Genomic DNA, 17,545 nt, shown 5'->3' with positions numbered 1-17,545 from the left:
ATTTGTCATAAGATATGCAGTTAGTAAATGAATCGCACTGTTTGAAGCTGAAATAATACTGTATAATCTAATGCTACATGACTAGGCAGCGAAAATGGAAAATGATTTTGTGCATAATTAACAAGTGATTTCCTTTTGTCAGACAGCAGAATCACTCTGTCAGGTTAGTAGCATAGTACACTATAGGATGTGCAATTATACTCGGAGTCGTCTTACCGTCTCATTTGCATGTTCTGCTGTTTTATTTGCAGGCTGTAATTAGTGTTTATTATTGGCAAGTTCCATTAATGCCTATCATTACCTTGTGCGTGTGTGTGTTTTGTTTTTTTTCTTTAAAGCACCCAAATCTTTTCCACATATTGATGCTCACAGCTCTGTGCACTGACTGGAGTTCATACACCAGACATTCGGATAATTTTGCACCCACCATCCCCCTCCTCTTCACCATATGCACCCCCCCCCCACGCATTAGAAGCCCCACACAACAAACCACTGCCCAACTGTATTGAAAAGGTCTTGTTCTATGTCTCAATGATGTGACCCTGCCCCCACTTTGCCTAGGAATGATGCACTATGTAATAATACAGAGCTAATTTGTTGGTCCATTTTTTTAACAGTTTATGAAGAATACTCTCAGAGGTCAAAGATATAAGAGATCCTTGAAAATAAGTCACGGCAATACATAATTTCAAGGGGTTGCATCATCAGGAGCGCAGCCCTCCCCTGATTGCTGGGGGTGGACGGGGTGCAGTGCGTTCCTGAAGATCGATCATTCTCGCCAGTTTGGTCTGAACTGAGCAGTCTCCATTCTGCGAGCACAGACCGCTTTGCCTCTACAGCACTGAAGCTTGTCCTCCTTGCCTGGAACATCGTCCACCTCTGAGATTGCAAAGGTGGTCGGTAACCCAGGCAACTAGCAATACACAATAGAATTAATAATCCATTCTTGAGAACTGAGAGGCATTTTAATAAAATAAAGTGCAAAGTTGCCATTTTTACTAGCGCATTGCAGTTTTACCCGGTTGATAGGATGATAACCCCTGTAAGTGCCATGGTAGTATTATCTGTAGTGACAGCCTGTGACTGATGACCACGTACCATTCCACATGTAATACAGCAAGAATTGCCCATTATGGAAAAACTGTCGAGCAGAGAAAGTGCAACCATTTTAAGGCTATGTGCCCACGGGAGCTTGCTTCTGCGGATTTTGCTGTGGAAAACCTGCGGATTTATCTGGATTTTCCAGATAAATCCGCAGTTTTCAGCAAGTACAGACACTCCCCATGTTATGCTATGGGACATGGAGAGTGTCTGTGTCCACGCTGCGGTATGTGCGGTGCGGAATATGCTGCGGATGTCCCGTAGCCGCACGTAACTGCATGTCAATTATTCCTGCGGAATTACCTGTGGAAATCCCAGCCCTCCACTATAGAGAGGCCAGGACATTCGCAGGTAAATCGCATGAAAGTCCGCAGGTTTACCGCAGCTATTCCGCTGTACTAGCTGCGGATGCCGACGGGCAGCTGCGATAAACCTGCAGATGTACCTGTGGATATATCCGCAGGTACGAGCTACCGTGGGCACATAGCCAAAGGGTGCTTGAAGCGCAGTTTGATCATGCACATATTATTAAAGAAGCCGTGATGCAAATGTGAACATGGCTGTAGGTTATATATAAAGTCATACACAGAGTGGAAAATCATTTTGGTGCAGATTATGCTATATAGATATAATAATAATAATATGCTACAGATTTATCGCAGATTGTATAGGATAGTGAAATCCACAGCAGAAATTCACAAACTGGAGACTGGAAATCCACAAAACCTTCTTGAGTTACACAGCGCATGGAGCAGATTTCACAAAATCTCAACAAAAAAGGTTCAGTAATATCCGGTGTATTTTCTGACTGTGAAATCCGCTGCATATTGGACTCATGTAGCTCTCCCCCAACAGTTGTCATAAATGTGGCCTATAGTAATGCATAGACTCGTGAGACAGCCCCTGTCTTTGGGCAGCTAATTCACAGATCAGCCAACCCCCAGATGCCGGCTGCTGCCTACCCATGTTGCAGGTCGTAGTGACCGGTATTACCGTATCTCCACCTGTGACTGTCTGCAGCCTGCTGCCAGGTAGTCATCATATTCCTCTGCTCTGTTTATCCCCGCCCTCATCATTGATTGGCAGCTCTCTGCCTATGCACTGGGTGTAGGCAGAAAGCTATAAGTGATGTGGGCGGGGTTATACCAAGCTCATCATTCAGAGACTTGGTAGATCTGCAGCAGATAAAACTGCGATTTTATCAAAACTAGCAGCCCAGTAAGTGGCACATCACTGCATTCAGGGTCTCTGCCCCTAAATAATGCTGCTCTAAGGTGGGGTAGCAAAAACCTGGCAACAGATTCCCCTTTTTACAGTGCATCCACCACCTCATACCTATCCCCAACATCCCAGACCTCCTACATATCCTTTTTACGTAAATCAGTGTTAAACTGTCCCAAATGTGGGCCCAGACCATCCTCCGTGTCTCCTGGGAGCCTGACGATCAATCGCCTCTGATTTATGTGGCCGGTGTGCTTTGTGTCATCCTTACCAAGCCGTCTTGCCTAGCAGACCATTCCTGGCCAGTTGGGCCGGGCCGCAGATGAGTGATGATCTGGTGAGACAGCTTGATGTGAATCTCATGTGGCGCTGGACAAGTCCCTTTCCTCAGGTTTTCCGAGCTGCGGGGGTGAAATGAGGACACGGAAAGCTCTGAAGCTGGCGAAGAAAATAGCAATTTAAAGCAACAGAACCTGATGACGATTCATTAGATACATTGTAACACCCAACTCAATGAACCATCCAATCAAACATGGCTGCGCTGAAGCCATCAGACTGCACATGGTTCTGTGGAGGGGACACAATAACATTTGTCTTACTTTGACAACCCTTAATGATATTATGGGATGCGTTCATGTCATTTTACCCACCGAGCAAAGTTTTGTTGGATTTGTACTTTTGATGTTCCTTCCTCATCCGTCGTTCTGGTGTTTTATCCCATTTGTGTCCTCGCTGCTCTCGTGTGATCTGCTTGAACAGAAATGTGTATTTTTTGCTTTTAGTTGGTGTCACGGTTTGAAAATCGTTTCAAGCCTAGAAGATGGTGCACACAAAACGACGTGACCCCCCCCCCCCGCATAATATCTCTGCTAGTCACGGACTCAATCACTACAAAACATTAAAGAGCAGTAAAGTATCTAAAGTAAAAAAAAAAAATATCACCATAAAGGAGTGGCTGTACAGCCATTAACAAAGCGACAACAAAAATGGCTGCAATTGCCGTACAACCCCGGTGACCATACAGCTCTCCAAAACACAGACAAACAAACATTAATTCCTTAATTACATTTTTAAGAACCTGACATCTTAAAGTGCATTTTTTTTTGGCATTTTTTAGATTGCAACTACATTTTGCAGTGCAATGTTCAACCACAGCCATTGTCCACAGGAATTGCATGCACCCCTATGCTCTCCTGTGGGCTACACTTGGCATTCAGAGCCAAAGTTGGCACGTTTTGTTAGAAAAAGTGGCCAGGCCGCCTCTGCGTCTAGCACGCTGCTCAAAAGGCCCCTAGTGATAGTGAAAGTGGGTGCGCGAAATACAGCAGGCTTGAATTTCTGCCAACTGGTGTGGGGGTCGAGGTATCGTGGGTTACATGACCATAGTCATTTTCACTACTGTAGCAACCTAAAGAGTAACTAATCTTTTTTTTATACATTGTATGTGTATATCTAGATAGAAAGATATCTTTCTATCTCATTACAAAGTTATGACTCTCTGAAATATACTTCATTATTTCCCTATTTTGTTACCTTCTCTCCTACACATCATGCTGCTATTTCACATGGTGGGTCCGTGCTACTTTAGAAGTAACTTTTAACTGCTGCTCAGTAGTGTATGGGATTTTCCCTGTCTCAGCCTTTCTGGTCGGTACTCAGACAGGGAAATTCCACAACTCTGATTACAGAAAGCAAAATAAAGTAATGAAGTATACTCTAAAACGGTGGGATGGGACACGACTATGAGATTAATGGCCCTGGTGATCAATTCCTGATTGGTGGGACCTGACATTAGAGTCCTGGATACTCCCTTTAGGTGGCATGCCATTGTGATTTTTTTGTTTTATGGCCACAAGTCGCTGCATAGCCATAACCCAAATGTCTACTATTAATATTCATGGCATTTATAGATCCAAACCGCTGAGCTGAGAAATGTTTTCAGCTTTGTGAATGGAGCCACTTTTCAGACAAAATTATCTTAAAAATAAATATATAATCTCAAAATATGACTGTATACACTAAAGCCCTGAGCGCCCTCTAGTGGTGGCCGCAGGTAGCCATAAAGTTGTGTTTTGAATCCATTATAAAAATGTATTCGGAAATTACGGTAATCAGAATTTAAACATTTGAACATTCACATAAAGGGTCCGAAACACAAAGCTCAAACTGAAAAGTCCAACCAAAGCTTCTAGTTCTTGAAACAGAACCTTTGTCAGTGGAAAATGGATGACAAATGTTCGTTATATTATTGTTTTTTCACGAGGCACAGAGATACTCTCCCTTGATTCATAAAATAACACATCCCATTTGTATTTTCAGCTCACTGTGGTGTTGCTTTTATTCTTAATTTTAGGTCTTCGGACTGGTTTATGTGACCTTTCTATTTCTCTCTAATCTCTGAAAGATAACCGGTTTTCCCCTCATTAGACGGTGCTATAATATCCTCACTTTGACTGGTGGGGGCCTCATGTATGAATAATGGTGGAGACCAGACGGAGAGGGGATATCCATGCTCGGTGTAATGGTTATTGCATGATTGAAGAAGAGTCAAGAACATCAGGATCAATCCATATTATAGTGTCCAAAAATTATTAAATGTATAAAAACACAACGAGAGTAGACAAAATATATCCTCAGCAATCAATCAGATGGGATCGGATGCACCGAAATTATAGAGCGCCTGCACCGGGCATCACCTCCATGGTTTGGTCTCCACCACTTGCAGAACATGAGGCTCAATGCTCGGTGTCTATTGCTGGTCGTAGCCGCGTGTCTGTATCATTATGGAAAATAATAAAAGCAGCATAAAGAATATATAAAGATCCAGTGTTATATGCAGCAGCATAAAAGCCATAGATAAAGCACTGCGATGATTCTTTTTGGCAGAGGACCAGACGTACATTAAATTAAATTGACCTAAAGGTCACTCAACCATCTGTTATACAGGCAACTGCAAAAATCAGGAGACTGGAGTGAAAGGGATTCTGTGGGCTTCCGATATTGATGACCTGTCCCTCACGATCAGCCATTACTTTGTCCTCTGGATGCCAGAAGTAGACTGGGGAACATTGCAGCCTTCATTCTCGGGTACCGAATCACATTCACTTCCATAGCAGCTAAGCTGCAGTACCCGAGGAGGGCAACTACACAGTGTTCCAGCCCCACCATTGATGAGTTGGGGCCTGGTATTTCAGAGTTCCTCTGATCTTATTAGATGAGCTTTCCGGAAAATATACCGTTAGTATCAGAAGCCTAGAGAACCCCTTTTAAGGCATTTCAGTTGATGGAAGGTCCTTAGTGATTTAGGACATAATGGAAATGAAGATAGTAATCTAACAGTGGGCCAATATGGCAGCCTTTGGATAGTTCATTGTCTAGTCACTAGGAGCCCCATCGATCACAAGAATTGGGGGGGGGGGGGTCTTGAATCCCCATTGTCTATGGGACTGTTAGATATAGCCGAGCCCTGCACTCTGCTATCTTCATCAGTCCAATAGACTCGGAATGGAGCCGCTGTGCACCTTTGACCAATGCTCCATTCAATCAGGGGATGCAGATTCCCGATCGGTGGGGTCCAAGCAATCAGACACTTAACTATCTTGTGGATCTTGGTACAGTGCTTGCTGCATAAGAGAATATATAAAACAGTAAAGGGTTTTTGAGTGAGACTTTTTGCAAAGTTGCTTTATTTTGGTTGTAGATGAATTGGAGCATATAAGAAAGGATGATAAAGTGTGCATAAAGCCTTAAATTTATGATAGATCTCCCCTGTATATAGCAATCCCCTTAGTCATGAATCCATGATAACTGTCTCACACTCTGCTCATTGTGGTTACAGGTATAACGGAAGAAGAAAGGCAATTTCTGGCACCTCCAATGTTAAAGTTTACAAGAAGCTTATCTATGCCCGACGCCTCAGAAGATATTCCACCCCCACCAGCAACATTACCTCCATCACCGCCTCCTCCATCCCCCTCACCATTTAATTCACCCAAGTCTCCATCTCCGAGAGGATATGGAACCATCAAGCCTACGTTCAACCAGATTACAGGTGCAAAGTCTCCTCTCCCGGCTGGGCGGACAGATAACATGGGCACGATCATGAGAGACAAGGGCTTGTATTACAGACGCGAGACGGATAGGTTTTCTTTAGACTCTGAAGATCTTTATAGTTCTAAAATGTCATCTCAACAACAGAACTTTGTAAATAAGAGAGGCCAATTACCTGAAAACCCTTACTCAGAAGTGGGAAAGTTAGGAAATAAAGCTGTATACGTGCCGGCGAAACCCGCTAGGCGGAAGGGCATGCTGGTAAAACAGTCTAATGTGGAGGATAGCCCAGAGAAAACCTGCTCCATTCCCATCCCAACCATCATCATCAAAGAACCTTCAACAAGCAGCAGCGGAAAGAGCAGCCAGGGAAGTAGCATGGAGACGGACCTGCAAACCTCAGAGCAGCAGGGACAGCTAAGGCCAGACGACTCCCTCAACGTCACCGGTCCCTTTGCTGCAGCCATTGCCGGAGCAGTGAGGGACAGAGAGAAAAGGTTAGAGGCCAGGCGAAACTCTCCGGCATTTTTGTCTACGGACCTGGGAGATGAAAGTGTTAGCCCGACACCCATTCCCAGGTTACGGCACTCCAAGTCCATCGACGAGGGCATGTTCTGTAATGAGGAGAGCTTTAAGCAATTTGTAGGCCCGACCTCGCTAATTTTAAGTCGAACGGCGAATGCATTTGGAAACATTGGAGATGCAAATAATGTGCGATCAGGAAAAGGAAAGGGACATGAAAACAACACAACTAAAGGGATTAATGTTTCTGGAAATTACATGCACCCAGTGACAGGGAAGTTACTAGATCCGAATTCACCGCTGGCACTGGCGTTAGCAGCTAGAGACCGAGCAATGAAAGAGCAAAGTCAGCCCAGTCCTAGTCCCACGGAAGCAGACAAGTCCGATCTCAATAAGCCTCTCTTCATCGATACAAAACTTCGCTCCAATGCAGAAAGTTCGTTCCCTGCTGCAGCCTCCAGTACCAATAGGCAAAATCAACGCGGGGTCTTAAAAAGACAGGAGACCGAAAGTAAACATGACACGGAAACGGTGAAGGAAGAAAAACGGCACGAAGAGAAAAAGAACATGCTGATCAACATTATGGACACCTCGCAGCAGAAGACCGCTGGATTGCTCATGGTACATACGGTGGACGCCTCCACAGCAGAGAACCTACTTAACGACAACGAAGACGTAGAAATAGAGGCCTCTCCGGAGAATCAGACCACAGCAACTCCAGCAACCGAACCAAATGCTAATGTAGAAAACGCGTTACCCAAAACAAGCGATGGCAGCTCGCCAGCGCCCCCCAATAAAGCCATTGTTTCCGTGTGCTCTGTGGATGAACCGGTCATCCTTCCGTTCCGCATCCCTCCTCCACCTTTTGCCTCAATAGACGTCGATGAGGACTTTATCTTCACTGAGCCACTGCCGCCTCCTCTCGAATTTGCCAACAGTTTTGATATTCCAGAGGACGTCTCTGCAATGCCACCGGCTACACTGGCAGACTTGCTGATGCAGAGGAAGAATGGCACCCTCCTCCCTGGTTCGTATCATCCCAATGTTGCCTCTATTTCTCTAGAAAGTAAAAAGCCTGGGGTTCTGTCGAACTGCCTGCCTGCCTCGTACATGCAACACCCAGAAAGTTTTGATAACGTCACAGACTCTGGGATCGAGGAGGTGGACAGCCGCAGTGGCAGCGACCATCACTTAGAGACAACTAGCACTATTTCCACTGTCTCCAGCATATCTACGTTATCCTCAGAGGGTGGTGAAAATTTGGACACGTGTACAGTCTATGCAGATGGGCAAGCGTTTCTAGTGGACAAGCCCCCAGTACCTCCGAAGCCAAAAGTGAAGCCCATAATAAACAAAAGCAATGCACTTTATAAGGACGCCGTCCTGGAAGAAAACATGGACACTTTTGTTATCCCTCCTCCTGCTCCACCTCCTCCCCCGCTAGGGATGCAGCCCAGTTTATCAAAAGCTGGGTATCTAAGGACCTCCAAGTTATGGGGCGATGCCCCAGAGGTGAAAAGCCTAGTCATGCCAAGTCCCAAAGCCAATGTCATTAGTGAATTAAATTCCATATTGCAACAAATGAACAGAGAGAAAGCCACAAAGCCCGGCGAAGGATTAGATTCACCAACTGGAATGAAACCCCCAAGTCTCTGCACAAGGTACAGTATCCGCTTTTTACGTGCTATTCCCATTGTCTTGGTTCATTCAGTGCATTTTTTTCAGTTATTGAAAGTGTCAGAGAACAAGGAACATATCTAAATGTAACCAGACGAAGGCTGCCTGGAAATGGTGGCCCTCTCGTGGCCTGGATGGGTACAGCCACTGAAAACTCAGTTTTATCACTGGATTGGGCTGGTGTAGGGTGGAAGCTATAAGAGATTTAATCGTAATATATTCAATTTTTAAGTAGAAGAAGAAAAAGGGATCCAGCAATTATCAGGAGGTCCGGTTGGCATAAAACAATGAATTTATTGGTTGAAAAATTAAAAAATGTAACAGAGCTGTAAATAATAAATTGCAGGAAATGGTGCGTTACGGACAACGCGTTTTGGCGGTATAAACCGCTTTCTTCACGGTCCAAGCTAAAACTCAATATTCAATTTTTTATATATACTCAGGCATATATTAACATTACATATACGTGGCAAGAGTTCGCAGTCAGGGCCACTTTGTGCAAAAACTTTGCAACTTTTGGTGTTTTTACATCCAGCACATTTCTGAGAAGTGTGTGGAGCTTTGTATTGTCGCTCAACAAAAAGTTGCATCTATTATAGTGTTTTTGTCATGGTTCGCCTCCCCGTCCACATGGCTAGGGGGCGGAGCCTTCTCTCGGGCCTCACTTTCGGACCCTGGATGCCTTAAAAGCTGACATTTCCAGTGAACCAGCGCCGGCTATAAGCTTAGCACCGTGCCTGTGATTGCTGGTCCTGTGAGTGATATCCTGATCTGTCTGTTCCTGTGCCCCCGTGCCCTTGACTGTGTTCCGTCCCCTCTTCTATTTCCCCACTCGGTTGCTTCCTCCGGTACTGACCTTGGCCTGACTTTGACTCCGCTTCTGCTTGCTCCTCCGGTCCTGCTTCTGCCCGTATAGTGTTTGACCCAGCCTGCCTGACTATTCCTCGCATGCCCTGCAGCTCTGCATCTCAGCTGTGCTGTGAGGCAGTGTATGAGAACGCTGTGTATTTACTTCTTGGTTCTCGTTGCTCTGTGTAGTGTCTTCTGCTGCAGAGCTCTGGCTCCCCCTGGTGGCAGCATTACGTTTTCCCATATTTTTTGACTTTGGCAGACAGGCCGCCTGAAAGATGTTCCAAGTTCTTTAAAAGGTGTGCTCCTCTTAAAGGAGTTGTCCACTCTCGGGACGCTGTGTGACTGTACACTGCCGATTCATGACTACATATCGGGGCGCATGCGGTCACAATCCTCAGGGATTTACATGCTTAAAATCGCATACAACTCGACTTGTTTGACTTTTCTCAGTAGAAATAAAGCCAATTTCAGTAGCAAAGTGTGAGACGTCTTCTCGGTAAACCAAAAATCTTGGACATTATCCTGTTCACCAAGGTCCAGGTAGTCATTTTATGAACATGTGGTGATGTCCTTAGCTGAACCGTCAGCAGCCATCGGATACAGAAAGACTTCGAGATATTATCGGCCTCCTACTTTTGATATGTAAATTTGTTAATTGCCTAAAAAATGTAGAAAATTAAAAAAAGAAAAGAAAAACATCAAAACCCTGATCTGTACCGTGGCAGACGCTTTTCTCTGGGAAATCTTAAGACTTCTGAGGATCCAAATCATTTACATTAAACTTTTAACAACCTTTTCTGAGCCGGAGGAGCTGATGAGACCTCAGGTCTGCAGCCTCCTGGCAGAATGATATGGTAATTTATAATATGGATATAGAATGATAAACAGCGATGGCAGAAAAGTTACAATACTCCAGACATCTATAGATCCTCCCAAACCTGAACATCTTGCATTTTGGTGATTTTCTAGTTGTCATGTGAAGTTCAGCATTTAGCTGCCTCGTGTATTGGGAGTCTGCAGTAGGGCAAAGGCTTATTCCACTGGCGTCCAACCAGGCTTTATACCAGCGTTCATCACCTCTAGTCCTCATGAGACACCAATAGATCATGTTTCCAAGATTTCCTTAGTATTCTATCACCTGTGCAATAAGGAAAGCCTATAACCCATCTGTTGGCTGGCCACGAGGACTCGAGAACACCACTTTACACTGGAGATCAAAATTCTTCATCACTTGAGATCCCTGGAGATCAAAATGTAAGATCACTTGCTTTTTTCAGAAATAATGTAATCTACATTGATGAACATTGGAAGGTTTTTTGTAGGGGGTGCACCATGCCACTAGAACAGTGTTTTACAAAAGATCCGTGGTTTATCAACATAAAATCTCTATTTTGCCAAAACGTGATGATGACACTTAAGAGAGCAGCAATGACTCTAGAGAGAGATGATCAGTAAATGTTCTGCAGGTAACAACAGTCACCGATCAGTAGGACGTGCACCGGCCGTCGCTGTGAATGACTGCTGCCACAGGACATCACTAGGCTCTCACACTGCTCTGGGGGGGATTTTGTCCCACTCTTCTTCCAGTCTCTTCCACAGGACATCACTAGGCTCTCACACTGCTCTGGGGGGGATTTTGTCCCACTCTTCTTCCAGTCTCTTCCACAGGACATCACTAGGCTCTCACACTGCTCTGGGGGGATTTTGGCCCACTTTTCTTCCAGTCTCTTCCACAGGACATCACTAGGCTCTCACACTGCTCTGGGGGGATTTTGGCCCACTCTTCTTCCAGTCTCTTCCACAGGACATCACTAGTCTCTCACACTGCTCTGGGGGGATTTTGTCCCACTCTTCTTCCAGTCTCTTCCACAGGACATCACTAGGCTCTCACACTGCTCTGGGGGGATTTTGGCCCACTCTTCTTCCAGTCTCTTCCACAGGACATCACTAGGCTCTCGCACTGCTCTGGGGGGATTTTGGCCCACTCTTCTTCCAGTCTCTTCCACAGGACATCACTAGTCTCTCACACTGCTCTGGGGGGATTTTGTCCCACTCTTCTTCCAGTCTCTTCCACAGGACATCACTAGGCTCTCACACTGCTCTGGGGGGATTTTGGCCCACTCTTCTTCCAGTCTCTTCCACAGGACATCACTAGGCTCTCACACTGCTCTGGGGGGATTTTGGCCCACTCTTCTTCCAGTCTCTTCCACAGGACATCACTAGGCTCTCACACTGCTCTGGGGGGATTTCGGCCCACTCTTCCTCCAGTCTCTTCCACAGGACATCACTAGGCTCTCACACTGCTCTGGGGGGATTTTGTCCCACTCTTCTTCCAGTCTCTTCCACAAGACATCACTAGGCTCTCACACTGCTCTGGGGGGATTTTGGTCCACTCTTCTTCCAGTCTCTTCCACAGGACATCACTAGGCTCTCACACTGCTCTGGGGGGGATTTTGTCCCACTCTTCTTCCAGTCTCTTCCACAAGACATCACTAGGCTCTCACACTGCTCTGGGGGGATTTTGTCCCACTCTCCTTCCAGTCTCTTCCACAGGACATCACTAGGCTCTCACACTGCTCTGGGGGATTTTGGCCCACTCTCCTTCCAGTCTCTTCCACAGGACATCACTAGTCTCTCACACTGCTCTGGGGGGATTTTGGTCCACTCTTCTTCCAGTCTCTTCCACAGGACATCACTAGTCTCTCACACTGCTCTGGGGGGATTTTGGTCCACTCTTCTTCCAGTCTCTTCCACAGGACATCACTAGCCTCTCACACTGCTCTGGGGGCATTTTGTCCCACTCTTCTTCAGTCTCTTCCACAGGACATCACTAGACTCTCACACTGCTCTGGGAGGATTTTGTCCCACTCTTCTTCCAGTCTCTTCCACAGGACATCACTAGTCTCTCACACTGCTCTGGGGGGATTTTGTCCCACTCTTCTTCCAGTCTCTTCCACAGGACATCACTAGACTCTCACACTGCTCTGGGAGGATTTTGTCCCACTCTTCTTCCAGTCTCTTCCACAGGACATTACTAATCTCTCACACTGCTCTGGGAGGATTTTGTCCCACTCTTCTTCCAGTCTCTTCCACAGGACATCACTAGTCTCTCACACTGCTCTGGGGGGATTTTGTCCCACTCTTCTTCCAGTCTCTTCCACAGGACATCACTAGACTCTCACACTGCTCTGGGAGGATTTTGTCCCACTCTCCTTCCAGTCTCTTCCACAGGACATCACTAGTCCCTCACACTGCTCTGGGGGGATTTTGGCCCACTCTTCTTCCAGTCTCTTCCACAGGACATCACTAGGCTCTCACACTGCTCTGGGGGGATTTTGGCCCACTCTTCTTCCAGTCTCTTTCACAAGACATCACTAGGCTCTCACACTGCTCTGGGGGGATTTTGGTCCACTCTTCTTCCAGTCTCTTCCACAGGACATCACTAGTCTCTCACACTGCTCTGGGGGGATTTTGGTCCACTCTTCTTCCAGTCTCTTCCACAGGACATCACTAGTCTCTCACACTGCTCTGGGGGGATTTTGGCCCACTCTTCTTCCAGTCTCTTCCACAGGACATCACTAGTCTCTCACACTGCTCTGGGGGGATTTTGGACCACTCTTCTTCCAGTCTCTTCCACAGGACATCACTAGACTCTCACACTGCTCTGGGGGCATTTTGTACCACTCTTCTTCCATTCTCTTCCACAGGACATCACTAGACTCTCACACTGCTCTGGGGGGATTTTGTCCCACTCTCCTTCCAGTCTCTTCCACAGGACATCACTAGTCCCTCACACTGCTCTGGGGGGATTTTGGCCCACTCTTCTTCCAGTCTCTTCCACAGGACATCACTAGTCTCTCACACTGCTCTGGGGGGATTTTGGCCCACTCTTCTTCCAGTCTCTTCCACAGGACATCACTAGTCTCTCACACTGCTCTGGGGGCATTTTCTCCCACTCTTCTTCCAGTCTCTCCTGCAGTTCTGTGACTATTGTGGATTTCTTAGCCATAACTTTGTCACCAAGGATTTTCCAGAGGTTTTCTATTGGGTTTAGATCAAGACTCTGGGCTGTGGCCATTTCATTGCTTCCAGGAACTGTTTTACCCGTTTTGATGTGCTGTGTGACAGGGGGCATTATCCTGCATGACAATTGCTGCTGATTGAGTGATGGACACAAGTAAGGATCCAAGTGTTGTTGAAGAGGATTCTGATCCACACTTGCATACTCTCTGCCAGGTAGCTGTATGAGAGGTCCAACTCCTGCTGCAGAAAACATTCCCCAAACCATGACACTTCTTACACCACCTTCCACTGACTTCTTAACACACTTTGGGTTCAGTCTTTCCCCAGTTTGTTGATGAACATAATCTTTCCCATCAGAACTAAATAAATTAAACTTGGTTTCATCATTAAAATGACCTGTGGACCACTTCTATGTCCACACAACATGTTCCTCACAAGAGGTGAGTCTAGCCTTGAGATTCTTTCTGCTAATGAGAGGTTTGATCAATGCAGTGGGCTTTCAGTCCAAATGCTCTTACACGTCGTGACACTGTATGACGAGACAGTTCTTTATCCTGTTCAGTGCTGAACTGGCAAGCAATTGCAGCTGCAGTGTTGAAACTATTACCCATGGAGATTCTTCACATTATCCTGTCCTCTCTTGCATTTGTCTTTTGAGGGTGACCAGCCTTCTTTGGGGACTTTACAACATCACAAACTTTCAAAGATGCAATATTCTCGAAATCACAGACTTGGAACGACCAACTTCTCTTGCTATGGCTAAGGTCACCCCTTTGGTCTTCATCTGGACAACCTGCTGCCAGAGGGTTTCAGTCACTTTGGAATGGCACACCATTTTTTGCAAAGTCAGTGCAAACTGGAAAGTTAGGCTGCCAGTTAGGGTTTGTCAAGTAATTATGGAAATTAGCACCAGGTGCCGGATTACTACCAATAGCTTGCAGGGATCTGAAAGTGTTCTCTAATTCTGATCCGTGTCTTTTTCATTTATCTCATTTACATTTTTATGATTTGATTTACAATAAACTCTGTTTATGAAATAAGTGTAAAAATCCTGCGAGTTTCCTCATGTTGGGACATATGCACATAGGACGACACAATGACTGCACATTTAGCAAATTGGGTGTTCTTCTCTAATTTTGATCTCCAGTGTATATTGTGTGACTGCACTTGGTATAGAGCCACCACATGGTCAGCGCATAAATAGCCGATGTAAAGACAGCAAGGACAGAATGATTGATAATGGAAGTAACTAAACCACTGGGAGCGGAAAAGGCAGATAATTATATACAGGCAAATCATGGGGGTGTAATAAAATAGGCTAGAAGAATAAGAGAAACATGGAGGCCTCATAGAACAGCAATGGTAAACGTAGAGCATAAACTAGAATAGAGAAGATAAACACTAAAATGTAACCTCACAACAACCGCCTCAGCTGCTGCAGAACCTCATGCGCCTTAGGAAGTAACCCCTAATCAGTACAAGTTATCTATGTACATAGTGACTGCACCAGCAGAATAGTGAGTGCAGCTCTGGAGTATAATACAGGAGGTAACTCAGGATCAGTAATGTATGTACACAGTGACTGCACCAGCAGAATAGTGAGTGCAGCTCTGGAGTATAATACAGGAGGTAACTCAGGATCTGTAATGTATGTACACAGTGACTGCACAAGCAGAATAGTGAGTGCAGCTCTGGAGTATAATACAGGATGTAACTCAGGATCAGTAATGTAATGTATGTACACAGTGACTGCACCAGCAGAATAGTGAGTGCAGCTCTGGAGCATAATATAGGAGGTAACTCAGGATCAGTAGTGTAATGTATGTACACAGTGACTGCACCAGCAGAATAGTGAGTGCAGCTCTGGAGTATAATACAGGAGGTAACTCAGGATCAGTAATGTAATGTATGTACACAGTGACTGCACCAGCAGAATAGTGAGTGCAGCTCTGGAGTATAATACAGGATGTAACTCAGGATCAGTAATGTAATGTATGTACACAGTGACTGCTCCAGCAGAATAGTGAGTGCAGCTCTGGAGTATAATACAGGATGTAACTCAGGATCAGTAATGTAATGTATGTACACAGTGACTGCACCAGCAGAATATTGAGTGCAGCTCTGGGATGTAATGCAGGATGTAACTCAGGATAATTAATGTAATGTATGAACACAACTATTTATGTAGATAGATATATGATGTAAAATGTTGTGGTGCTGCCCTGAAATAAAGCAATATTTTTATAATTATATCCTAGATAGGATAGGAGGCTTTAGTGAAAGTTGCTGGAACAATCCAGAGTTTCTGGAGCTGCTGATAAGTGAATCCTGTTCAGTTAAACACAACAGATGTGACACGTGGGGAGGGTCCGGGTTCCCATAAGTAATGTGGTCACAGAGCGTCATCTGTCATTCATCCTGGATGAGATTGTCATTATGTTATATTGCCACCTAGTGGATATTTAGAAGAATACATGAAAGAGTGACAAAAGTCACAGTGGGAGCGGCCCCGGGCGCCTCGGGCCTAATACAGAGGCTCACTGTTATACAATGTAATGCTAGATTTTTTTGAGGACTAAATGTATAATGCTTTTCAAACTATTAGACCAAAAAATTACACCAGTTTTCATATTGGTCACAAGTCAGTTTTTACTGCCTATGCTTTAGCTCCTCTGCACCTTACTCCATGCTTTACACTGTATTATACATCCCAAACACTGAAAGAATCCTTTCCAAAAGGATTGAAAAGTGACGATCGTTTCCTACAGGCCGCATACACTGTGGATTTTCCTCCGCAACAGAGGACGCATCGTGTACCGCCGTACAGTGGCCGCATTGTGGATGTCGTAATCTCATCTCACACTGCAGATTTCACTCATGTCACCCTGTGAAATGCAATACAATTTGCAGTGTACTTTTCTGGTGTATGAAAGCCCTAAATTTTTCCAAAGGGCCATTTTTCTGCAGCTTCCAAACTAGGAATAGACCATAAAGGGATGACACCCCCCCCCCATCCCAAAAAAAAAACTGCATGTGTGAATGCAGTCCTACAAAAGTCCATAATACTGGGGAATTCAGAAATTTCTTAAAAGAAAACACTTCACATTTTATTTGAGTCACACGGGAGTATAGTGTGGCCACTTTTTGGACTATCAGGAATTTGGAGATTGTGTTTTTATTTAACGTGATAGAAATTAGGAGGGGATGATGATCAGCCGGAGCGACACTGATGTCTGTAGGGACACACGGGCACCATTAATAATGCAGCACTCATAATACTGTAGTAAAGCGCGGCATGAAATATTTACATGCAGAAAGCCAGGGCCCAGCCTAAGAGCTCTCTGCCAGTCAGTAATGGCTGTACAATCACTGCTTTACCTGGCTTCACTGCACGGCCAATGGGTATAGACCTTATCAGAAGTACAAGTGCATCTCAATAAATTAGAATATCCTCAAAAAGTTAATTTATTTCATTAATTTAATACAAAAAAGGAAACGCATATATTATATAGAGTCATTACACACAGAGCGATCTATTCTATATATTATATACTGTCATTACACACAGAGGGATCTATTCCTATATATTATATAGAGACATTACACACAGAGGGATTTATTCTATATATTATATACTGTCATTACACACAGAGCGATCTATTCTATATATTATATACTGTCATTACACACAGAGGGATCTATTCCTATATATTATATAGAGACATTACACACAGAGGGATTTATTCTATATATTATATACTGTCATTACACACAGAGCGATCTATTCTATATATTATATACTGTCATTACACACAGAGGGATCTATTCCTAATATATTATATAGAGTCATTACACACAAACGGATCTATTCCTATATATTATATAGATTCATTACACACAGAGGGATCTATTCCTATATATTATATAGATTCATTACACACATCTATTCCTATATATTATAGTCATTACACACAGAGGGATTTATTCCTATATATTATATAGCGTTATTACACACAGAGGGATCTATTCTTTTATATTATATAGAGTCATTACACACAGAGGGATCTATTCCTATATATTATATAGAATCATTACACAC

The 17,545-nt window shown here is 44.6% G+C and overlaps 1 protein-coding gene across 1 annotated transcript in view; it reads left to right on the top strand.

Moving 5' to 3' along the window:
- The window catches only part of SHANK2 (SH3 and multiple ankyrin repeat domains 2), a 724,216-nt gene that overhangs the window by 699,542 nt on the left and 7,129 nt on the right, over nucleotides 1-17,545 (top strand). Inside the window, exons 25-26 of the mRNA XM_075326528.1 lie at nucleotides 143-163; nucleotides 6,161-8,555. Of these exons, the coding sequence (XP_075182643.1) occupies nucleotides 143-163; nucleotides 6,161-8,555 (2,416 nt within the window). The remainder of the gene's footprint in view (nucleotides 1-142; nucleotides 164-6,160; nucleotides 8,556-17,545) is intronic.

This window comes from Anomaloglossus baeobatrachus, chromosome 10, assembly GCF_048569485.1.
Source record: "Anomaloglossus baeobatrachus isolate aAnoBae1 chromosome 10, aAnoBae1.hap1, whole genome shotgun sequence".
Taxonomy (NCBI): Eukaryota; Metazoa; Chordata; class Amphibia; order Anura; family Aromobatidae; genus Anomaloglossus; species Anomaloglossus baeobatrachus.
The sequence above is the reverse complement of the archived record's forward strand: the minus strand, read 5'-3'. Positions and strand labels throughout refer to the sequence as shown.